This window comes from Zootoca vivipara, chromosome 4, assembly GCF_963506605.1.
Source record: "Zootoca vivipara chromosome 4, rZooViv1.1, whole genome shotgun sequence".
Lineage (NCBI taxonomy): Eukaryota > Metazoa > Chordata > Lepidosauria > Squamata > Lacertidae > Zootoca > Zootoca vivipara.
Window position 1 is genome coordinate 91,469,924 of NC_083279.1, and position 24,896 is coordinate 91,494,819.

Genomic DNA, 24,896 nt, shown 5'->3' on the forward strand with positions numbered 1-24,896 from the left:
ATGGGAACGGGAGTCCAGCAACATCAGGAGGGCCACAGGTCAGCCACCCCTGCCCTGTTGCATAATAATAATAATAATAATAATAATAATTTATTTATACCCCGCCCATCTGGCTGGGATTCCCCAGCCACTCTGGGCGGCTTCCAACAGAAAAATAAAACACAGTAATCTTTTAAACATTAAAAGCCTCCCTGAACAGCATGTGTGGCTAAGTGTTCCTTCGATGGCTGGGTGGCTCCCACTGTTGGAGAAGTTGACCTGACATGGTGATGCCCATTCATATGGCAGCTTCCATCTTGATCCCTTGCATTGGTGTCTGGAGGGTGGGCTGGTCCCTTGGAATGTAAAAGTTGGGCATCCTTGCTTTAACCTATATAACGGAACCAACCCAGTTAAGGGATAAATAGCACAGAGGACATTAAACATCAAAATTCCATACTCTAAATGATCATTCCGATCCCGCGGGCCTTTTTCTGGGCTTTAACAGGTACCTAATCTTCAGCCAAATGACATCTTAAATGCCCGTTTCTGGTATATAGTCAAAGCCAGAGGGAATAAATCGTTCCGATTGCTAATGATGCCTCACGCAAACCAGAGTCTGGTGAGAATTTAATTACCCTTTAATTTCCTGCATCCTTCTTCTTACACCTCGCTACTAGAGGAATATCAATCTTATCGCTGCTAATTTCATCACTGGTCGTGACATTTCGGAAACAGCATCACAGGGGAACCGAGCCGCCTTTACCCTTTGCAAATCCCGTATTGCCTCTTCATCGGCGATTCAAACTGTTTGCATATTGCAAAAAGAGCACCTGTAGGCTACGTGTGAAATGTAACGTGTTAAAATCATTGAATTATAAAATTGCAGAGTTGGATGCAACCCCAAGGGGCATCTAGACCAACCTGCAGCAGTGCAGGAACACAGCTGAAGAATCCCTGACAGGTGACCACCCGACCCTCCCTCTGCTTAAAAAAACCTCTATTGAAGGAGAGCCCACCACCTTCTGAGGGAGCCTGTTCCACTTTCAAAGAGCTCTTATGATCAGAAAGTTCTTCATAATGTTTAGCCAGAATTTGAATCCATTGGTTTGGGTCCTACTCTCTGGAGCGGCATAAACAAAATTCCTCCATGGGACAGCCCTTCAGATATTTGAAGTGTTGGATTTTTTGAATAAGTCAAGTTACTTTAGAGCCGGTCTAATGTAAATACTGTCTGTTTAAGAGAAACAGGTGCAGGTGATTTCTGTTGATTGCCCACAGGCGTGGGCTCTGCTTCTTGTATATAAGGCTCTGCCAGAAAGCCTTCTGTATCTCTTAGTTAAATCTCTTAGTTAGATTCTTTCAGTTTGATTCATCTCTAAGTAGATCACTCTCTCAGTTGTTCTTAGTTTAAGAGATTCCTTAGTTGAATCTTAGTATGATTGCTTAGTTATAATGCTAGAATGCTGTTAATTCTTGAGTAGTTTAATGGGAGTTATGTGGAGTTTGTGGGAATGTGGGAGAAAGCATTTATCTTTAGTTTAAAGTCTCTTTAGAGTCAGTTTGTTTTTCAGTGAAAGAACCCCAACCGTTTGTATTTTCATCTGCATACTTTTACAAGTGTGCAGCTAGTAAGGGGTTTCATATAAGGGAGATTAATTCCCTACGCTATTGGTGGTGTTTTCTTAGCCAGGTCAACTTCTGACTGCGTATACTCTGCATGAAGCGTACTTTAAAGGGCCGCTGTAAAACTGGGATATATGATTTAGGTTAAGTAAGTTTCAATACCCAGTTTTCTCCAATATTATTCTTATCATATATATTATATTCCAATATGAAGATGGCTTTCTTATCACTTCTCAGTCTTCTCCAAGGCTAAACCTACCCAACTCCCTTGAACGTTCCTCATAAGGCTTAGCTCCCAGAGACGGAGAACATGACATGCAAGAGCAGTGACATGCAAGGAGGAAGGAGAGAGATGTGTTGCTTTGGACCAGGATATGATCTGAAGCTGCATGAGGTCACAAACTTTCTGACTCTAAGCAGGTCTGGGGAAGGAGTTCAGAAGAGTTCAGAGAGGCCTGGAGGAGTACCTTTGGCACCCCAGAGCAGTTATATGCCCCTGCTTGGCAGCGTTCCTTGCCTTTTCCTCATGGGAGTTCCTGATCAGGCAGGATTCTGAAAGCACACCAACTCCCCCAACAGCTGGATGGAAAGAGCATGCTCAACTAGGCATAAAAATGGGGGAAACTGAGCAGGTGGGGAAGAATAGAGGATTCTGGGAAATTGCATGGCTGGCTGTAATCCTGAACAAGAGTCTTACACACCGCAACACTTTGTTACAGGTCCCACTTGTTGAGGCCACCTAATGAAATGCAAAAAGAGGGAGGGAGGGAGGGATCTGTAGTTTTGTCTTCAGAAAATGTCATTGTTCATTCCTTTTGTCAGATACCTTATCCTCTTCACCACTTTTTTAAAAAGATGTTCTCTTTCTTATGCACACTCTTCCCACCCTTCCCAATTTAAGTATGTTCAAAACGTTCAAGAAATGTTTAAATGCTGGATGCTGTGAAAAAAGATTAGCCCGCTCCCGGGTGACTTGAAAGCACAGATAATAATATCAATCCAATTAGATATTCTGGCCCCTAGATGATTTTTTGATTTTTTGTAAGGAAGGAACAAGAAAGCCGAGAGCCCGTGGTATAAATAGCAGGTGTAATTTCATCAAGCAGGAAAGGAAACCTGAAATTATCACTTTGAAGCTACCTATTAAGCCTTTTAATTCGGCATATTTAATAGCATCACACTTGTCTGATCATTTCCATTTCCACTTTCCTAATTATTGGTGTGCAATGTTTCAATATCCAAACAAATAGGTAGTGTCTCCAGGATAATATGACCCTTGTACAGGTGTGGAAATAAAAATTATTTTAAAAGTGGAAGTGACTTCATTGGAAATTGATGCTGTCTAGCATATTTTGCTCATAAGGACTTAAAAGGAGCCATTAAAAGCCCATCTAATCCAGCATCTTGGGGCTAACCAGATGCCTGTGAGAAGCACAAAAGCTGGACCTGAGAAAAACAGCACTCATCCCCCCCCCCTGCAGTTACCAGCAAGTGGTATTCAGAGGCACAATACCTCTGACCGCGTAGCCAGTGTAGAATGTAGCCATTGCAATGAGTAGCTTTGTCCTCCATGAATTTGATCAGTGCTAGCTAGCAGCCATCACTACCTGTTGTGGTAGCAAATGCTGCAATTTAACTGTGAAGGAGCACGTCCTTTTGACTGTCCCGAATCTCGCGCAACTTCAGCTTCACTGGGTAACTCCGGCTCCTAGCAGTTTGAGAAGGAGCAAAACTAGCCGCTTCATTTTATATATACCTGGTATCCTGCTTCCTCTTCCTTTCCTTCTCTCTAAACTAACAAGCCACCAGCGCTTGTGAGCTTTCCAACGGAGGGGAGTTTCTCCAAGCCCTCGATCATTTTGGGCTGCCCTTTCCTGAACCTTTTCCAGCTTTGTGGCATCAGGCACAGTTCTCAATCTCCCAGCAACCTGCCCTTTGAACCTTGTGTGCTCTCCTTTCCCTCCCATCTTGTCCTTTTTAACCACCTCGGCTTGTCTTTGTGCTCCGAACCTGCATGACAAACCTTCGTTCTGAGCCAATTTCATTATTTTCCTCCTTTCACAGCCCTAGCAACAATCGGCGTCTGCAGTTCCAACTGCACACCCTACCACACTCAGGGAAACAAACTACTAGAATGAAAAGCACAAGTTGTTTGTTTGTTTTTTCCATTTCTGAAAATGTACATGATCCTAAAAGGATTGTTTCACTTATTCAAACTTTTATGCTGCCATTCACATGGAGTTTCAGGGCAATGTACAACTAATTTTTAAAATGCAGTAATCAAGCATTAAAACTGCAATACAAATAAAATGCAGTTAATCACACACACACACACACACACACACACACACACACACATACACACACACACACCACAACCAGCCCACGGGATTTAAGTATCCACAAATGCCTGGGAGTGTAAATATGTTTTTAATAAGCATTTCCGGTTCAAGTTCACCCCCTCCAAGGAACTATTTCCATGCTGTTTCAAAGTTGCATTTCATTCACAAAGTCATTGCTTTCTTTGGGGGGGGGGGGTCAGAATTATACAAGCTACTCTGCCAATGCATAAAATATGCTTAAGACTGAGAAAACATAAAAACACGTATACAATGTAATGTGAACAATTGCTTTATTTATTCATCCCAGCAATTGTGATCTTTAGGCTTAAACAACAGAGAGTTAGAAATGAGAAATGCCATGCTAACAATCAAACACAGAGTTAAGTGCAATGAAACCCCTATATACATATTTGAACTAAAATTCAAATTGAACTGCATTTATAATTGCCCAACGTTCCACCCTGCAATTATAGGAGCATTAATTCAGTGAATTGATTAACCCCAATGTGTTCATTCTGAGCACCTTTCGTGACTGGCAACATGCCCATTTGTGTTGCTGCCTCCCTTGGCTCAGAAGAGAAGTGATTCCATTGAGAAGGTGCCACCACAGAAAAGGCTCCCCATGCTAGCTGCTGCTAAATGAACCTCCATAGGTGGCAACACACCCAAGAAGAGCATCGTCGTGAAATCATAGAGACTGAATAGGGCAGTAAGGGGGAAAGTGCTTTCCTCCTTCAGGTAACCTAGTCCCAAGTAATAATAGTGATTTATTGTTTATATCCCACCCATCTGGCTGGGTTTCCCCAGCCACTCTGGGCAGCTTCCAACAAAAAAATTAAAATACAATAATCTATTAAACATTAAAAGCTTCCCTAAACAAGGCTGCCTTCAGGTGTCTCCTAAAAATCTGGTAGTTGTTTTTCTCTTTGATATCTGGTGGGAGGGCGTTCCACAGTGTGGGTGCCACTACTGAGAAGGCCCTCTGCCTGGTTCCCTGTAACTTGGCTTCTCAAAGCAAGGGAACCACCAGAAGGCCCTCGGTACTGGACCTCAGTGTCCGGGCAGAATGATGGGGGTGGAGACGCTCCTTCAGGTATCCTGGACCGAGGCCGTTTAGGGCTTTAAAGTTGTTCAGAGTTTCATATATCTGAACCAAAACCTTAAATCTGGCACCTTACTGGTGCCTTACTGGTATTAAATCCGGTGCCTTACTGGCAGCCATTGCAACTCCTTTAAGAGCTGTGTAATAAGCAAACAATAGGATGCCCCAGTGAGAAGCCTAGCAGCTGCATTTTACAGTAGTTGCATCTTCTGAACAGCCTTAAGGGCAGCCTCATGTAGAACACATTGCAGTAGTCCAGTCTTGAGCTTCCCAATGCATGAGTTGCAGTGGCAAGGCTCTCCCTATCCAGGAATAGTTCCTAGCCCCAAAAAAAATGGTTTAGTCATTGCTCTTGTATTCTCACTTCGTTTTGTCTTACCTTTACCAGCGGTGCAATGAGTTTAGCATCATCTGAAGGCGAGTGGAAAGATTAATCCATCAACATTTTGCCCTTTAAGTCAAAGGGAGCACTTGAAAGGTGATGTTAGCAATTGCTGGGTTCTGTTCATCATTCAAGAACACCCTTCAGCAGTGAGCAATCCAGGCTTGATTGATGTCGTGCGCCCTTTCAGCTTCCAGGGGAGGCTGTATTTTGAAGGAAGCGTGACATTTGTAGGGTGGCAGACAGCGGGGAAATATACTAAAGCACTGTGGAAGAATGACGTGAGGAAATGACAAGAGACTTGTATTGCATCAATGCGGGGAGAGATTTGAATTTGAAGCAGTTCTGAAATACATCAGAACTGGGGCGCTGGGATCCTACAGTCCTCCAGGTATTGTATGACTCCAGCTCTCATCATCCCAGCAAGCATAGCCAATGGTCAGGGTTGATGGGAGATGTAGTCCAGTAATATCTGAACAGGTTCCCCATGCCTTTTATTGCAGGGCAAAGATCCCATTAAATCAGGCCTACAGTGTGGAGCAAATAGATCAATAAATATACACACACACTGTTGGATCCTAGTTCTGATAAGGGGACCATGCATCTGGGAGTGGGGACCATTTTGAAGTAGTGAATAGAATAGAATAGAATAGAATAGAATAGAATAGAATAGAATAGAATAGAATAGAATAGAATAGAATAATTTATTGGCCAAGTATCAACCATACTTGGAATTTTGCTTCAACTACATTGCAATGTAAAGAAAAAACCTACCTCATACAAACAGTATTCCCCTCGCAATACAACAGCACAGCGAAAAGATTTATTACCCACCCTGCACCTTTAGTTTCCAGGGTGGGTTGCAAAAATTACAACACAGCATGTTTTAAAAAACAGTTTAAAACAACTTTGAATTACAAAAATAAGTTGGGACAAAAATGGGCATCTCAAGTTTCAAAAGCCAAGGGGGAAAGGTGCATCTTCAGCATTACAATGAAGTTGACAGGTGAACCTCTGTGGGGAGGGAGTTGAACGACTTGGGGGGCTACCACAGAGAAGGCCCTCTCTCATCTTACCACCACCCAAGCTTTTGAGGGTGGTGGAACCATCAAGAGGCCAATTTTAGCACCCAGGAGGTTTTTTGAGATCTTTTCTGTTGAAAGTCCTCCTGGGTGGTGTTTTATACTGGAATGGTGTGGAATATAAATGTTTTAATAAAATAAACACCTGAAGAGAGCCCTACGCAACACCTTGCCAATGAAGTACTAAGGCAGGGTTGGGGAACCTCAGACCCCATGGCCTTTCTTTCTGAACCTGGATGGAGGATAGAGAGGGCAGTGTGAAGGGACATCAAAACTAGCCCTTTGGGCAAAGTTTCCATTCACATTTGTTGCTCTACCCACCAGTAGCATGTGACTCCCCTTTAAGCTGTCCAGAAGGAAATGTGGCCCTTGGGTTGATAACACTTCCCCATACCTGGGCCATCGATCATTAAGCTTTCCACAGTAGCCAGCTAGATGCCACTGGGAAGCCCAAAAGCCAAAGAAGAACACATTGGCCCTCTCCCACTCCCCCGAGAAACTGGTGTTCTGAGGCACGATGCCTGTGATCTTGCAGGCAGGATGCAGCCATCATGAGTAGCAGCCCCCATTCTTGAATCCTGCCTAATCCTCTTTTGAAGCCATCCGACCTGCTGGCCATCATCACATCTCTCGAAAGTGAATCCCACAGTTCAGTGATGCACAGTGCCAAGAACTGGCTCCTCTGGTCCATCCTGAATCGCATAAATCGACATTGGATGGTCCATTGGGTTCTCGTATTATGAGAGAGATGGGGGAAATTCTCTTTGTGGGGACACTCCCCACACCATGAATAACCTTACTGAGTTCTATGATGTCCCCTCTTACTCAACTTTCTTCTAAACTAAAAAAAGCCCCAACTGCTGTAACCTTTCCTCAGCCATAGAACAATTGTCCCCAAGTTTCCCTGCAGAGCAGGAATTACTATGCACTTTGTAAAGACCGGTTTCACGCTGTTCTTTCAACCTAAAACTGCTGTTTTCCCTGTTCAGGAAAGCTCTTGTCTGCCAGTTCCTTTCATTCCATTGAAAACCCTGACCTGTTTTGCACTCAGATGTTTTCAGCAAGTGGCCTCCATGGTACAATGAGAACTCTAGGATGTGGATGCTCTAACAACAGGCAACATGAAGCAAAAAAAAATAAAATAAAATCAGTAGCATTCTGTACAAAGGAACAGTGCAGGCCAGGACTGATCAGCCTGAGTTGGTGGGTTGCAGCTGCTACTCAGAGCCCTGAACTTTTGCAAAACAGCTTTCTTACCAGACCACAGCAAAGGTCTGTCTAGAACACTGTCCTGTTTCCAATGACACCCATCAATTCATGGGTTGGCAGTAAAAGATAGAGTGTGTAAGGAAGGAGAAGAAATTTGGCGCGCACTTCTGGAAACAATATGTCAACCAAAACAGATATATCCTTTGAAATTCATGCATCTCTGAATTTTGTGGTGCAGGTCTCAAACCAAAAACTGGAACATAGGAAGCAGTCTCGTATAGCGTCTTCTCGGCCACCTTCTGATGGCTGCTTGCCAGTGTTAGGGATTGGGTGAGAAAGTCTACCCAATTCAAGCTGAACGTACCAAATTTGCACATTGTGAAACACTATCTGAACTGAAACAGATCTCCAAATTTTAAAACGCTTGTTCCCCAGCCAAATAATGTGCACAGAAGTGCATATATTATTGAAGATAACAAGTATGTATCATATTCAGGGAAATTGCTAGCAAAAAAATATGTTACTATTAGTCAAAACTGTGTGCAAAAATGTGTTTTATTGGAAGAAATCAATACTAAAATGTGAACAGATTTTTATGCTTAAATAATAATAATCAGGAACCGCACTGAACTGGAAAAATGAGAGAAACCAAGAAAACTGAAATTGACAAGTCTGTCCATCCCTTTTGGTGTCTAATTGGGATTACTTCCTAGCCACTGTGTTTAGGATTACAAATGATTGGGGGGGGGACACACCCACCATATTTCAAGGCACACACAGCACTTTAAACAACCCCTTGCAACCTGCTACATGTCCTCAGCCTGCCTGAACCCACGCCAGCCCTTGCAAGTCCTAAAGCTGCAGCCATGGTTGTTGCAACAGCCTTGAGTATTTGTCACGTGGTGTTGGTGTGAGAGAATGTTCCCCACCTTCTAAATTTAGTTGCTGCTTCAAATTAGGAGAAGAAGCATTTGCTAGCTAGCAGAGAATAATGGAAGTGTCAAATATTAGAACGTGTAAGACTCCAAACGGAATATCTAAAGCAGCACAGAGGCTGGAATCAAAACGAAGTAGGAATCTGCTCAAGCACGTAGGTCAGGTGTGGGTGGCTTCTGCGAAGCAGCTGGAGGCGCTGGCACTGAATTTGAAACCTCTTGGGGTTTTCCTCCACCCCCTCTCCATGGCTTCCATCATTTGGGTTTAGTGATATTTTTTTTCCTGTCAGCAGCCCTTCCTATCATTTTCCTTCCACACATTGGAGTAACAGATAGGTAGCCATGTTGGTCTGGTATAGTCGAAACAAAATAAAAAAATTCCTTCCAGTAGCACCTTAGAGACCAACTAACCAACATTGGAGTAAGTTGCTGGAAATCTCTGCATTGTCAAGGACAAACTGGTATTAGGTCAGCCATCCTTCACCTACCCCCACTTCCAGAAGGTATTTCCTTTCAAAATTATAGCTTGCTGTATCACTCAGAAGTCTCACTATCTGCAGGAATGCCTTTTGCACGACCTATTGTGACGGCTCAGTGAATTTTATTTTTTTTAGAAGGTTGAGCCATTGACTAGAAACAGAAGCTGGAAATTTAACACAGCAGGTCTTCCTTCAGAAAGTCAAAATGTGAACAGCTCCCAGGATGATCACAGAAGAGTCCAACATAGCCCAGCTACAAAGCCTTGTTTAACTTCTTTTTGAAACCTACTCAAGTTCCAAACAGAGTTTAAGATAAATTCAAATAGTAAAAGAATAAATGAACATGTTGTTCTTCAAACCCCATTTTTAAAGTTTTAAAAACCGTGTTGTAACCACCTGCATGCATATGCACACTTCATTCGTTACTTCGGCAGAAACGCATCCATTTGATAGATTGTAATTGATGCAGATGAGTACCATCTTCTGGAAAGGCCCATTTTCGGAGGTAATACCCAGTCTTTTCAATGACCCAGCCTTTGTGAGTCTACTCACAGGTAATTCTTACTGTTTTCAGTGAGGCTCCTTTCCAGATAAGTGAGCATAGGATTGCACTTAGCTTGGAATAAGCCAGGTTTCCTCAAACCCGGCCCTCCAGATGTTTTGAGACTACAATTCCCATCATCCCTGACCACTAGTCCTGCTAGCTAAGGATCATGGGAGTTGTAGGCCAAAAACATCTGGAGGGCCGAGTTTGAGGAAGCCTGGAATAAGCCCTATTGAACACCTTGGGACTTTCTTCTGGGTAAATATGCAAAGGCTGATATAACGCTCTTGTGAGTGTCTGTACGGTGCTATAATTTGGTTATATATGACCAGCACTTGGCTCTGAACTTTGGAAACATAATTGTTACGTAGTTGTTGTCAGGATGACAACTAGATGAGGCATGTGCGAAGCAGTTTGAACCTTGCGAGTGCTACACAAGTGTTGTGTGGTGATTATTATAATGATGATGATGATGATGCCGCTGCTTTGGTTTCAATGTCTGTCACAACACGAAAGCGTTAGATTCAGGAAGTCGACATTTTCAGTCGCGTAAAAGAAGAAAGAGGCAGTTTTGGAAATGCTGAGTTTTCTGAACATAAGGGGAAGGGACTTAAGTTGTCTTTTCTACTGCAAATTGATTTATGCCAAAACCGTGGAATCATAGAGTTGCAAGGGACCCCAAAGTCATCAAGTCCAGCCCTCTCCTGGTGCAGGAATTCCACTGCTACATCATCCCTAATAAGTGTCCATGCAGCCTCTAATGATTAAAAAATTGTCTCATGAGGGCTATGCTGTGCTTCCACAATCAGAGGCAGCAGTTGCTGGAAACCACAGGGAGAGAGAGGGCTCTGGTGCTCGAATCGTGCTTGCTGGTTTCCCACAGGCACCTGGTTAGCCGCTGTCAGAACAGGATGCTGGGTTAGAGGGAACATTGGTCTGATCCAGCAAGCTCTCCTTCTGTTCTTATGCCAACCAGATACCTGTGGGAAGCCCACAAGCAGGACTTGAGCCCCGCAGCGCTCACCCCAGCTGTGCTTCTCAGTAACTGATATCCACAGGCATACTTCTTCTGACAGTAGTAGTACAATGATATCCTTATCCTCCATGAATTTTCAAATGCCCTTTTCAAGCCATCCAAGCTGGTGGCCTTCAAAAACCTTTGTGGGAGCAGATTCCGTGTTTAACTGCGATGGTTAGATAGCACCCTTCAGATCTTTCCTGGGGCCAGCACCTGCAAGAACCTTGAGGACTGGGCCAGTATGCTACCTGGGTTCCACCTGACTTTAAATTTCCTCTTCAGATATCATGCCCAATCAGGACTTGAATATGTACCTGTTCTGCTCACAGTACCTATGGTTACGAACTTGCAGAAATGAAGCGGTGTTATTCTAGTAGAGAATGATTTGACTGCTATTTTTAACAATCCTATTTATATAGTTGTTTCCACCTATCACCAAGGTAGAGCTTCAGCTTTTGCAAAAACCAAACCGTTCCTGAATGGGGTTCTGTGATCAACATATAACACCTGCAAGCCTCGTTTCTCCAGATCGTTCAGACCTGCATAGTTTCCACTTGACAACTGTGTTGGCCAGTGGGGACGTGCATGTGTGAATTGGACCATCGGGGACCTGATAACACAGAATGGAGGTTTTTTTTGTAGTAGGTAGTGGAGCTGGTTCACATATTAGCTGGCTGGTAACTTCAGTTCTTCCTCCATGCTTACTCAAAATACATGGGGTCGGTTGAAGGCACCTCTCTCCAGATGTCCTGCACAATCTGTGGACAGTTTGACCAGAGCAATATCTGAATGTTTAGTACACATTTAGTGCATGTCAGGAGGAAGGGCCGATCAGGAATTTAGTGGTACAGTAATGGTCTCAAGGTCATTTTTTCATGGCGTGTATATTGTGGTAAGATTGGACAGTCCATATACTAGTAACTGCCCTATCCATGTAAGCAGATGCCCACTGACAGACCATTAATAATGTGAGGAAAATCAAAATAAGTTGCTGAAAACACACACACACAAGGAACCTGTACAGGTGAAAATGCACTGGTCCTGTCTTCTCCCAATGTTCATTTTTCTCCAGGTAGCGGACCACCACATTCTGCTTTTGCAGAGCTACTCAGAGTCTGCTTCATGTTACAATACCCATCTTTACAGTTTCAGAAACAGGAAGCAATAGTTGCTAGGTTAGAGTCTGAGTGTCAGAACCACAGACTTATTGCCATTTTGCAAAAGTGTGTTCATGAACACTTCCACGGACTAAAAATCCGGGTGCAGCAATTACTGAGGGTTACATTTCACAAGGCTCTCTGAAGAAGGGCCAGTGGGCATTCCATCCACTGGTAGCTTCTGGTCTCAAAGAGGTATAGATAAACCAGGCATTTTCTGCACTGTCCTAAAATTAAGATAATTTATAGATTAATCCCTTTTCATGTTTGGTCTGTGGGTCCTTGAGGGGTGCAGAAACCATAGGTACAAATTGAAATGTGAAATGATATGATGACTGTGATATAATGTCTCAGTAAATAATGGCATGCTCATACAGTGATTCAACAATTTGTTTCCGCAAGTGAAATTTTAGACTTGTCTTTGTATAGTTGAAAGATGTCTGCAATATGCTGAGATTGATATAGGTGATATAGATATAGATATATCCAGTATCCTGACAAAGATATCTCATCTTATGATGTTTAATTTGAAAGAAATGATCACTATGGAAAAAAATAACCTAGAAGCAAAAGAGGCACACATTTTTGTTTCCATTAGATTCTATCCACCATTCAACTGATGTTTGCATGGTCTGCCTACTCCTGCAACCAGATTACTTTCAGAACCATTTATATTTATATTTCATCTGCCTTTCTTTTGTGCCTGCATGATATGCATATTAATTTCTGCATGAGGCTCACATTATTTCAAATCCAGATATCTGTGGTGCTAAGAAGCCGTTCATAGGTTTCCATGTATGTTATTTTCCCCCACCCTTTGTTTCCCGTTACTAAATTTTAAATATGCTTGGAATGTAAAAGTGGCATGAAACTTTTGTGACACAAGCAAATACTTACAAATTTGGAGTCGTCCTTTTATTAGACACTTTGTACTTTTTCTAGCTTTGTCCAACCTTCAGGAATGGACAATATATTATCTTATCAGTCCTTAACCATATTGGATTCCAAATTGAAAGCCAAACCTTTATTTCAGTTTAAATGAGAAAATTGGACGGGCACAGCATGCAGAATATTTTTTCTTTTATGTATTTATAAGTATTTTAGTCTCGCTCAGTTTAAAGGAATCACAGTTGGTTAATCATGTGATTTTTAGCTGATTGATTGATTGCTAATTTCATCAATTTGAAAATGAGTAAAAGCTATCATTATGAAGGAACCACTCTCTTTTCGGATTTTTACTTATATTATTATTAGTAACAACAACTACTACTACTGTACTACAAAAACAACCATGTAGTACAATAAAACAACTGCACTGAAAAATACTATAGAGTAATATTATTTAATATAATTATATTGTTGTAATGTGTCATGAGGTGCAAGGATCATTTCAGAAAGAGAAGGTGGATGCCTTGTTTTAAACCAGGCATCCCCAACCTGCGGCCCTCCAGATGTTTTGGCCTACAACTCCCATGATCCCTAGCTAACAGGACCAGTGGTCGGGGAAGATGGGAATTGTAGTCCAAAACATCTGGAGGGCCAAAGTTTGGGATGCCTGTTTTAAACGGTGCTTGCCATTTGCAGTGCTTATACATAGGGTGTGGGTGTGTGTGTGTTTGTAAATCTACTGCCCAAACAGTTAATCAATTTTAACAAATGTTAATTTGTAGCACAAAGTTTGCTTCATAAGGCAGACTTAACCAAATAATAATCAAATAACCAATAGCCAGCCATCAATAATCAAAACAATTTTCCGTTTATCTTTTTTTTTTCCTTTAAGCACCAAACCTTCAGGGTAGGTTTTTTAAAAAAACTGTTTTGCTTTACCCAAGAAGAAAATTGAACAGAGTCACTGCAGTTGTTTTTCCACTTTTACAAACGAGTTGTTTTGTCAGCATGAGTGTGACAACAATTAGACGTCCTTGTTTTTGCCCCCGTGCCTTTTCTCCTTCACAGTCATTCAATGACAGGCGTAAAAAGAACTTCATCTTTTCACGAAAATTCCCATTCTACAAGAACAAGGAGCTGGGTGAGCTGGAAACGAGTGACCCGGAACGTAAGTAAAAACGCTTAGGAGAGAGTGTTTCACAGTTCAGGAGACATGCATGACACTGGTACCCTACACTCTGAGCACACCAACACACCTAGGCAAACAAACGTCAGGGTCAGGACAGGTGAGGAGGCATTACTACTGTGACCAATGCATGATGGCAGTCTGGATTCCTTTCTCCTTTGGAATACCCAAAGCTTCCATCCCTGGTTGGAGAATCCTTCTCTCCTGCTTAATTTAAAGGTTGTGTTCCAGCCATATTCACACTTGCTTAAATTGTCCAGCTTCAAATTTTTGCTAAGGAGAAAGCAACAAGTGCTCAGACATGGCTTTTCTTTTGTGCTTCCTTCTGGTGGACTGGAACCACCTGTGTTTCTAGCTGGCTCACTGGTTTTAAGCTCTGAATGACTCATATAAGAAACAACGAAATGGGCATCTTCTCTACGTGCATCTTCTCTACGTGCACAAGGTCCCAGGTTTGTTCCTTGGCATCTCCAGGGAACCGCTGCCTGAAACCCAGTAGAGCCACTGCCAATGTGTGTCTGAGCTGGATGGACCAGTGGTCTCAACTAGTATAAAGGTATCTCCTTCCCTCCCATGTACTCGGTGTGCAAGCTGCAGAACACAAACCCCATTGTCTGTTTTTTGCTTTCCCAAAGAGCATGTGTGGTGGTTTGACCTGCGTGTGAACTGGAAGGCACATCATGGTGGCACAGTCTGGGTCGCATCCCAGCTTTTCAGGTTAAGGGGAAAGAGTCTTAGACTACTGCAATGCGCTCTGCGTGGGGCTACCTTTGAAGGTGACCCGGAAATTACAATTAATCCAGAATGCGACAGCTAGACTGGTGACTAGGAGCAGCCGCCAAGACCTTATAACACCGGTCCTGAAAGACCTACATTGGCTCCCAGTACAATTCTGAGCACAATTCAAAGTGTTGGTGCTGACTTTTAAAGCCCTAAACAGCCTTGGCCCAGTATACCTAAAGGAGTGTCTCCACCCCCGAACAGTGAGGTCCAGCTCCGAGGGCCTTCTGGCAGTTCCCTCCCTGCGAGAAGTGAGGTTACAGGGCAGAGGGCCTTCTGGGTAGTGGTGCCCACCCTGTGGAATGCCCTCCCACCAGATGTCAAGGAAATAAACAACTATATGACTAACTAAGGAGTCTAAAATCATTCAGCAGAAATCAGGAAATCTGTGCCAAACTGAATATGACAATGAGGGGGACTCTTAATATACCTTAATACCTTAATATACTCTTAATACCTTTTATTTCTTTTTCTTTTTTTTAAAGACTAGTTTGATCCTCAACCACTTTTGGTTGCCTGAATGGATCCTTATGTACAAATTAAAACATTTTAGTGTTGTTTTGCCAAATGGAGTTCTATATTTTAAATGAATGCATAAAAAGCCAGATGTTGGTGCTGAAGGGTAAGCTGGGACAAGATAGCAAGTTTAAAAATCCCATTCTTAGATTAGATTAGATCAGATTAGATTAGATTGGGTGAGGTGGAAGCTGTGCATTTTGAAAGAAAATTTGCTGCAGTTACTTTTTTTGTGTCTCCTAATATTTGCAACAATGGGCTGGTTCACGTGACACGGTAAACCAAACTATGGTTTATCAAGACCTCACAAGCTTTCTTTGCTACATCAAGATTCTCCTTGTTTCTATGCTGTGCTGAGTAAGCCAGGGTTTGCTCCTAGTTAAGCTGCTCCCTCCTCACTAATTGCCAACCATAGCCAAGAATAAACCTTGAATTAGAACAAACTTGGACTTGGCTCAGTAAAAAGAACTGGGGAAGAGCAAAGCAGCCCATTGCTCTCTGGGAGCATGGGCTCGCCAAAGCATCTCTTGACATGTCGTGTCATGTGAACCAAGTCAGAATTATGAATGATGTGCCAAACCATCTTACACTCTGTTTTTTAAATCGGCAAAGGAATTGTGTTGTCTGGTTTGCAACTGAGTCTGTAGGCCAATTCATATGTTTCCAAGATGCACCACTCATAGTATAAAACCAATGAGCTGTCCAGAACATAGGTGCTCCTGAAGTCAGGCCATGTGACCCAGAACACAAAGACCATGGTGTTGGTTTTCCAGCATCACTCGCTGACTGCTTGCCTGGTTTGCCAGCCAAGCTATCTTCATCTGAGCTAATTTTCTGCATCAGGGAATCCAGACTGTGGGATCTACATGGTCAGTCATGGTAGTATCCATTTCAACGCCACTGACTTCTTCCTTCCTCTTCTGCGGCTGTTCTTTTCTTTCATTGCTCTCTCTGGGGAAACTCCCGTGCAGGACATCCCCGGATTAGGTGACGACGGTTATGGAACAAAGACTCTGAGTAAGTTCCCAGGAATGGTCACTGTCACCCCAGTCTTTCTTTCTTTCGTTCTTTCTTTCTTTTAAATAAATTTGGTTTCTTTTTTAGTTTGGCTTTTGTTCTTTCCCCAAGGACCTCCCACCCCTGGCATGCACAAGATTAGATTTTATTTTTATTTTGTTTTAATTTCGTTCCCCAGCTTTGAATGCACTGGGTGAAATAAGTTTCCATTGTTTGTTTGTTTTGTTCTGCATGACAATATTAATAGCATACAGCATATGAAACAGGTATGTCTAATTCTGTAAATAACACTTTTTTTGGTTTACAAATAATGCACCATTGATCCTTTCCTGACAGGTTTTGGGGGGTTTTACACCAGTCGTTTTTAACCCCTCCATCCCCTCCCCCCCCCAGGTTCCTACAGCTGTCTCAAAAATGATCTGATCAGGGTTGATCTCAAGGGTCACTGCCATCTGACAACAGCTGTTGCATCTGCTCCTCAGGAAGGTCAAGTAGTGCTGCCTGGCTGTGAAAATAGGAGATATGGGCCACCCTCTGCTCCATACAACATTGCCTGGTGCAAGGATGGGTGATGTGGCCCTCCAGATGTTGCTCCTATCAGCCCTGACCATTGACCATGGTCTTTGAGACTGACTGGAGCTGAAATTCAACAACATCTGGAGTGTTTCAGGTTCCTTGGCTTAGAGAGAGAAGAGGGGCAGCTAAGTGAGCGGAGGCCACAGTTTCTCCTTACCACCATCACTCACCCACTCATGTCAGGGGAGAACATCTCTGCTAGACCAAGTCAAAGGCCCATCTCGTCCAGCATCCTGTTCTCACAGTGGCTAACCAGAAGCCCATGTGAAGCCCACATGGGGGACCTGGGTGCAGCAGTACTCTCCTCACTTGATATGCCCAGAATCTGGTATTCAGAGGGTGTTTGGAGACGGATGGGGGAGCCACTATGGGCATGTTGCCAAGCGCCCCCCAAACATGGACCTGCTCTGGCTTGGACCTCACTTGCCATCTTCCCTTCCCCTGCAATGTGCAGACACGGGAGAGTATGGGGCGTGTTGTGTGGTACAGCCATCCTGTGATGACGGTGAAGCCCCAGAAAGCTGAGCAGCAGCCAAATGAACTGAGAACATGCTCCAGAGCCCGCTGCAAAACAGTGTTCCTCTGTGACAGGTGCTCAGAGGCCTACTCAATATGGAAAAGCTTCCCAGAAATTAGAATGTTTCAAAAACCACTGCTTTAGACCAGTCTTTCGCAACCTGATCACTCTTCAGATATTGTTGGACTGCAGCTCCCATCATCCCTGACCAGTGGCCATGCTGGCTATGGATGATGGACATTGTAGTCCAACAGCATCTAGTAGACACCAGGTTGGGGAAGACAGTTTTAGACAGTCTCCACATAGAACTCATATCAATACCCAGAATGCACTTCAGAGGGAGCATTCATGCTTAATCTTCCTAGATTGCAACTCAAAACACAGGAAAGGTTTGTTTCTGAATGTTCCACCTTATTATCCCCACCCCTTTTTTTTGTTAACTTTCGTTAAGTTCGTAGCCTTAATGCTTTGCTTTCATTGGAAGAAACCAGGAGAGCTGGGGGTGGCTATCTGATCTGTAATCCTGAGGCTGCAAACACCTCCCTGGTGAGAGTAGGCGGTACCATTTTGACTGTGTAAGGACTGGCACCCACTCTTAAACATTGCCAATCGAGGAAATTATAGTTTAAAGCGTAGGTATCCTAGAAAAACGCAACCTCAGGTCCAAACTAGACAGGACACCACTCGCGCAGTGAGCAGTTGTGTGAATGGTGATTTAAAAATAAATTTAAATAAAGTGCCTATTAAAATCAGGCAGGGGCCTTCTTGGTTCTGCTTTCGGTGCCTACTAAAAACCATTTTCTTTCAGCAAGTCTGCCCAGACGTGCAATTTTGTTATATATACTTGCTTAAAATGGCTTGTTTTGAAAGTCTCCTGTTTTTTATGGGTATACAGTCGTACCTTGGAAGTCGAATGGAATCTGGTTCCAGAAGTCCATTCAACTTCCAAAACGTTTGGAAACCAACCTCCTGCAGCCAATCAGAAGCCGCGAAAGCCCCTCAGATATTCAGGTTCCGAAAGAACGTTTGCAAACTGGAACAATCACTTCTGAGTTTGCGGTGTTCGGGAGCCAAAACGCCCGATTTCCAGGGCATTCGGGATCCAAGGTACGACTGCATATACTTTATACTCCTATTTTTTTATACCCTTTCCATTTTATACTATTTTATGTAAACTGCGTAGAGCTTTTAAATAAAAATTAACAAGTCTCTAAATTTTGTTAAATGAATCATGAATAAATTAAATTAAGTTACAGGTAGGTAGCCGTGTTGGTCTGACGTAGTCGAAACAAAATAATAATAAAAATCCTTCCAGTAGCACCTTAGAGACCAACTAAGTTTATCACTGGTATGAGCTTTCATGTGCATGCACACTTCTTCAGATACCTGAAGAAGTGTGTATGCACACGAAAGCTCATACCAATGACAAACTAAATTAAATTAAATCAATTGGAAGTGCAGGAGGACCTATCTGGGTAGGTATCGTGGTGGGGGGAGGGGTGTGGAGTTGGGGATTTTAACTGCTCCCCTCGCAGACACACTGATCCAGATAGATATTTGCATTGACTATATGCATAGGGAAAGGCTCCCATTCAGATTCAGTGTGGCCCTCAACCTTATGGTGAATAAGTAAGAGAAAATGATAGAGGTTGGAATGGAGTTCTTAAAACTGTAGTAAAAAACCATTGAGGATTCTCCTGCCCGCCCCTGCATCACTCTTAACCTTGCAACGGCTTCACTTGATATGCATAATGGCTGCCTACTAGGGTGATGTCTTTTTTACAACCTCATTTCCCTGTATCATAATTTGATGAGCTTTCATTAAAGATTAGATAAAATCTTACTTTCAAAGAGATTTGATTAAAAAAACCCTCGCGCACAAAATGATTTTAAAAATTTTATTTATCAGTTTTTTGACCATTTTTGAAGGCACTGTAAGCAGATATAAAGTTGAACCCAAGCTTTAGAGTCACATATATACAACATGATATAGGGTCATCAAACACACAAGGAAGCTTTTTTTTAGCTGTAGTAACAGTATAGACGCCGCTAGAGGACGATGTTTTGCTACCTCTCCTGTAGGTTCATTTCCCAGCATGTCCGGCAGGGTCTGCTGGCTGAGTTTTGAGGTCCCAAAAAGGGGCTTTTACCTTGCGCAGGTGTGACATTTGTATACCCTATGTTGCTAAGAACACTCCCCTTTGTGGAACGTGGTGTTGTGTCCAAATTTGATATGAAATATATATAGAATTGTTAATACAATTTTATGAAATGGTAAAACGGCATACCAAAAAAATTAAAAACGGTTTGTGCGTAACCTTTTTTAATATTTCAATGGAATATACCTCATTTTAGTCATTAATAGGCAAAAGTTCATCCATTTGTGCTACAGGAAATAATTTTTTTGGGGGGGGAATGAAAAAGTCATCACCCTACCAGTACCTACTTTCTTCGGAGTTTTCCGATTCTTTTTTCCCCGATGCACAAGTTCACGCAGGAAAAAGCAAAAACTCCAGTGTTGCCTTCATTGCCCACTGCTATGAATGCGCTTTTCATTACAGGGACTGTATGCTTGTGTGCACAACCCGATGCAGCCCTTGGGGTTTCCTTTCTTGCTGAGCATCTTCCCGAGCATCAGTTAACCCCACCTGATGGTCGACTTCCCCTGTGAAAGGAGGCGTGCCTTATCTCTTGTGGAGCTGAGAGGTTCGGTTGCCGAGCAAAGGGCTTTTCTCGTTGATAGACCAACTCATGCCACCCTCCAAATTTCAGTAATTTGTGGAGGAATTAGCAAGAATCGGCATGCGAGTACATGAAAGCTGGGCAAAATATAGATGGGCTCTTTCACTTTTTATTCCTGAATGGAGATTATCTCTGTGAATGCAGTGTGGAGTGAAAGCTGCATTCCTCATACAGTCCTCTAAGAATTTTTTAAAAATCCATTGGATTTTGTAAAGGAGGGTTGGGGAACCTTTTTCAAACTATGGGATGTGTTCCCTTCAGGGAAACCTTCCAGGTGTGGGTGGGGCCAAAGGCAAAGGTGAGTGGAGCAATTGATGCAAATTTTGCCTTTGTGGCTAGTTTCTACATGCATACACATGCCACCTCTGTGTCAAGCAAGAGGCGTGATCAGAGTTCAAGGATACCTTCCAGACAGGCAAAAACACTCAGGTGGTAAAGCAGAACCAGTTGCCTGGGGCAGACAGAGAGACTTGGAGGCCATATTTCACCTCCAGATCTGATGCTTTTCGCCTTGTGTGTAGCAACAATGGAAGGTCAGATGTTCTGTCCAAAGCCCACCTCATGGCCTCAGAAGACTTCGTCCAGAATTTATAAGGACCACCTTATATGCTGGATCTAAGGAAGACCCATCTAATTCAGCCTCTTTAATTCCAAGTTTGCAAGGCTGTCTCCCAGGGGTCATATTTCACTGGCGGAACAAATGCATTGCATGCTGATTAGCCACAGGTTCAAGCCCAGGCTTCTCCAGTGAAAAACAAAAAAAAATCGTAGGCAGCAGGCTAACAAAAAAGACCCTGGAGAATCGCTGCCATTTTGGAGCAGTCAGTACTGGGCTTGAAATGACTAATGGTCTGACTCGGAGTAATGGTCTGTGATTTATTTGCAGAGCATTTCAAAGGGGGAAGGGGACTCCAAGGTGGAGGGAAAACCAAATCCAATCAGCATGAGTTACAAAGGGGTGGAGGCAGAGATTGGGAGCCTGTGGCTCTCCAGATGTTGTTGCTCTACAACTCCCAAACCATTAGCTGGCTGGGACTGACGGGAAGTCCGAAGGCCTCTGGAGAGCTGCAGATTCCTCATCACTGGATTAAGGCGCCTTTCTCCTCATTAGTACTTTGGCACTGCCTCCCAACGCTGCTTTTCCAAAGAGAAGGGGGGAAATGGTGATGAGGGTTCTTATGCACAAGTTTGCACAAAGCATGTAGACCACCCCTGGGACTACTAGCCGCTGCATGCACAATAAATATGAGTGCCATGTTTCCCACGGGTCTTCAACTATGCTGAAAGAGCAGCACCAGGAATGGAAGCCTCATGCACCCATAGCAATGTTCCCCAAACTTGGGTCTCCAGCTGTTTTTGGACTACAACTCCCATCATTCCTAGCTAGAATGATCAGGGGGTGGTGGGAATTGTAGTCCAAAAACAGCTGGAGACCCAAGTTTGGGAAACCGTGATCCATAGGAAAATAGGATCCTGCCTTCTGTTGAGTCAGACCATTGGTAGAGACACTGACTGGTAGGGATGCGGGTGGCGCTGTGGTCTAAACGACAGAACTTCTTGGGCTTGCCAATCAGAAGGTCGGCAGTTCGAATCCCCACCACGGGGTGAGCTCCCGTTGCTCTGTCCCAGCTCCTGCCAACCTAGCCGTTCGAAAGCAGACCAGTGCAAGTAGATAAATAGGTACTACTGCAGTGGGAAGGTAAACGGCATTTCCATGCTCTCTGGTTTTCATCAGAGTGTTCTGTTGCACCAGAAGTGGTTTGGTCCTGCTGGCCACATGACCTGGGATGCTGTCTGTGGACAAACACCAGTTCCCTCAGCCTGAAAGCGAGATGAGCGCCACAACCCCAGAGTCGTCCGCGACTGGACTTAACTGTCCAGGGGTCCTTTACCTTTACTTTTTTTACACTGACTGGCAGAAGCTCTCCAGGGTTTCAGATGGGGGACATTCCTAGCCCTACTGGGAGAAGCCAGGGATTGAACTTTAGACCTTCTGCATGCAAAGCAGATGCTCTGCCACTGAAGTACAACACTTTTCACCAGCTGCTGCTTTAGGAACAGGATTGGCACACCCCTCGTCCTCAACGTTTCCACAAGAGTTAATGCCTTTGGTATTTGGGGACTATCTGGCTGCACTGGTTCTTTTGACTCCCACTCTGCACCCTCCACCTTTTGCATGACTGGGGAGGTTCCTTGACATTCTGGTGCTTGGATATGTCCTTTTAATTTGCTGTCCTGTTCTTGCAGAACACCTTTCTTCTAATGCCAGCGATAGCGAAAGTAGCTACAGTAAGTTAACAGATTTTGTTTGGGTCTCTTTTTTTACTTTGGCTTGCCTGTGGTCGTTTCGTTTCTTCTCTCCTCTCCTGCCCCCACCCTCCCCCTCCACCTTCAAACTTTTAAAAAATACATATATAAAATACCTTGTCACTTTTATTATTGGTGCAAATGGCTTGATTTGTTACCAGGTGCAAACAGAAATCAAATCACATCCACACTGTTCATTTCAAGCACAATACTGTTTTAATTTCCCAAAGCATCCTGGGAAATGTAGTTTGCTAAGAGTGCTGAGAATTGTTAGGAGACCCCCATTCCCCTCCCGGAGCTAACATTCCCAGAGAGGTTCAAAAATCCCTCTTCTCAGGGAGCTCTGGGAACTGTAGCTCTGTGAAGGGAATCAGGGCCTCCTATCAGGACCACAGGATGTGGGTGGCGCTGTGGGTTAAACTACTGTGCCGCTTGGGCATGCTGATTGAAAGGTCGGCAGTTCGAATCCCCACAACAGGCTGAGCACCTATTGTTCGGTCCCAGCTCCTGCCAACCTAGCAGTTTGAAAGCACACAGTGCAAGTAGATAAATAGGTACTGCACCAGCGGGAAGGTAAACGGTGTTTCCATGTTCTGCTCTGGCTTCGCCAGAAGCGGCTTAGTCATGCTGGCCACATGACCCAGAAAAACTGTCTGCAGAAGTGGACAAACGCCGGCTCCCTTGGCCAGTAAAGCGAGATGGGCGCCGCAACCCCAGAGACGTTTGCGACTGGACTTAATTGTCAGGGGTCCCTTTAACTTTAATTTTACTTTTTAACAGCACCGTATATTAACTACAGTTTCCAGGATCCTTTTGGGAAGCCATCCCAATTAAAATGGTATAAGAGTGCTTTGAACGGATGACATGAATGAGGTGCAAATACTGGGATGTAGCACTAAAACAGACATGGCCTGGTTTGATATGTCCTTTCCAGACAATCTTTTCCTCCCATGATAAATTGGCAGCTTCTTGTGATCCAAATGTTGCCTTCCAAGAAAGTGGTTCAGTCAATATGTAAGAAAAGTCCTGCTGAATCAGGCCCAGGAATCGTTTAAATTTAGCATTTGTTTTCCAACACTGACTAGGGAAAGGGGAGAAATTCCCTTTTGTTTGCATTTTAATGAGAAAGTTCCTAATTCGCACACGACGAACCAAAACACAAACCGAAACTCGGGTGCCCTTTGAAAACTGCGCTTCTATGAATTTTGCAGTGCAGTTCTGCAACCAAATAATGTGCGGGGAAATGAATGGCATCGGGGGGAAGATTGCATACAGACACCCCTATTGGTGAAAATAACAGACAAAAGTGCATGGCATTGTGGGAATTGCTTGCAAGACACATATTTATTAAGAAAGATTCACACTAAAATGCACTAGGGTGTTGTTGTTTGTTAGCAAGTTGCTCAGATGTGTGGAGAACTGAATTGAAGTCTGTAAAAAATGAAAAAATTGAGAGAAATCAAGACTGACAGATCAATTCATATGTAACAGTTTAAAAAAAGCCCTGCTGGATCAGACCAAAAGCCCATCTAGTCCAGAGGTCTGTCTTCACCTTAGGCAACCAGATGCCTATGGGAAGTCATAGAATCATAGAATTGTAGAGTTGGAAGGTACCTCGGGGTCATCTAGTCTATCCCCCTGCAAAGAAAGAATCCTGCCCATCTTTGGGTGGGCTCAAACCACCAACCTTCTGGTTAACAGCAAGATGCACTGACCCACTGTGAGTGCAACCGTGCTCTCCCCATTTGAAACAGCCCTCCCTTCTTGCTGGTACCCAAACACAGTGTTCAAATTTCAGGGGCCAAAATGTGAGCCTGCCTTCCTTAAACTTTTTTGACAGCTCTGTTGGCTGCAGGGAGCATCATTTGACTATGATTTAGAGGAGGCAGGAGTTGGCACTTGTGCATTTCAAAAGTGCCCTCAAAATCAGGACACTGCCTGGTTAGGAACTGACAGGGGTGGATGGAGAGGAATGCGGAAAGTTGCCTTAAATCAGGTCACACTGTTTGTCCAAATAGCCTCGTGTTGTCCGTTCTGGTTGGCAAAATTATTTCACATCACCCCGCTAACTGGCCTGTGAACTAGATGTGTTAGGGGGTTGAACCTGTGATTTTCTGCTTGCATGGGGTTGTGTCCAACTCAGTTTTACTCAGAGTAAGTCCATCAAAATGAATGGACCTAAGTCAGGCACGGCTATTACTTTCTCTTACCACCACCCTGGTGGTGGGAAATTCCAATTACGGCGCAATGCTGTGTTTACTCAGAAATAAGTTCAACTGAATTCTGTGGGGCTTACTTCCTAATAAATGTGTTTAGGATTGCGGTCATAATAGGCTTGGCTTTGAATGTAAAATATCCCTGGTTCAAACCATGGCATCTCCATGTAGGGCTGAGAACAACTCCCACCTGAAACTCTGGAGGGTAACTAGTTACAGGCATAGCCAATGTATGTCCTGCAGGTATTGTTACATTACTATTCCCATCAGGCCCAGCCAGCATGGCCATTGGGCAG

The 24,896-nt window shown here is 43.6% G+C and overlaps 1 protein-coding gene across 8 annotated transcripts in view; it reads left to right on the top strand.

The window, feature by feature from the left end:
• DLG2 (discs large MAGUK scaffold protein 2) overlaps nt 1-24,896 on the top strand; it is an 863,264-nt gene that overhangs the window by 821,406 nt on the left and 16,962 nt on the right. For 7 of the 8 annotated variants that reach the window (XM_035114518.2, XM_060273902.1, XM_060273901.1 and 4 more), the window contains one exon: nt 13,812-13,911. In XM_035114518.2, the coding sequence (XP_034970409.2) occupies nt 13,812-13,911 (100 nt within the window). Of the gene's footprint in view, nt 1-13,811; nt 13,912-16,196; nt 16,243-22,324; nt 22,367-24,896 lie in introns of all 8 variants that reach the window. The other variant, XM_060273906.1, reaches the window with a different exon arrangement.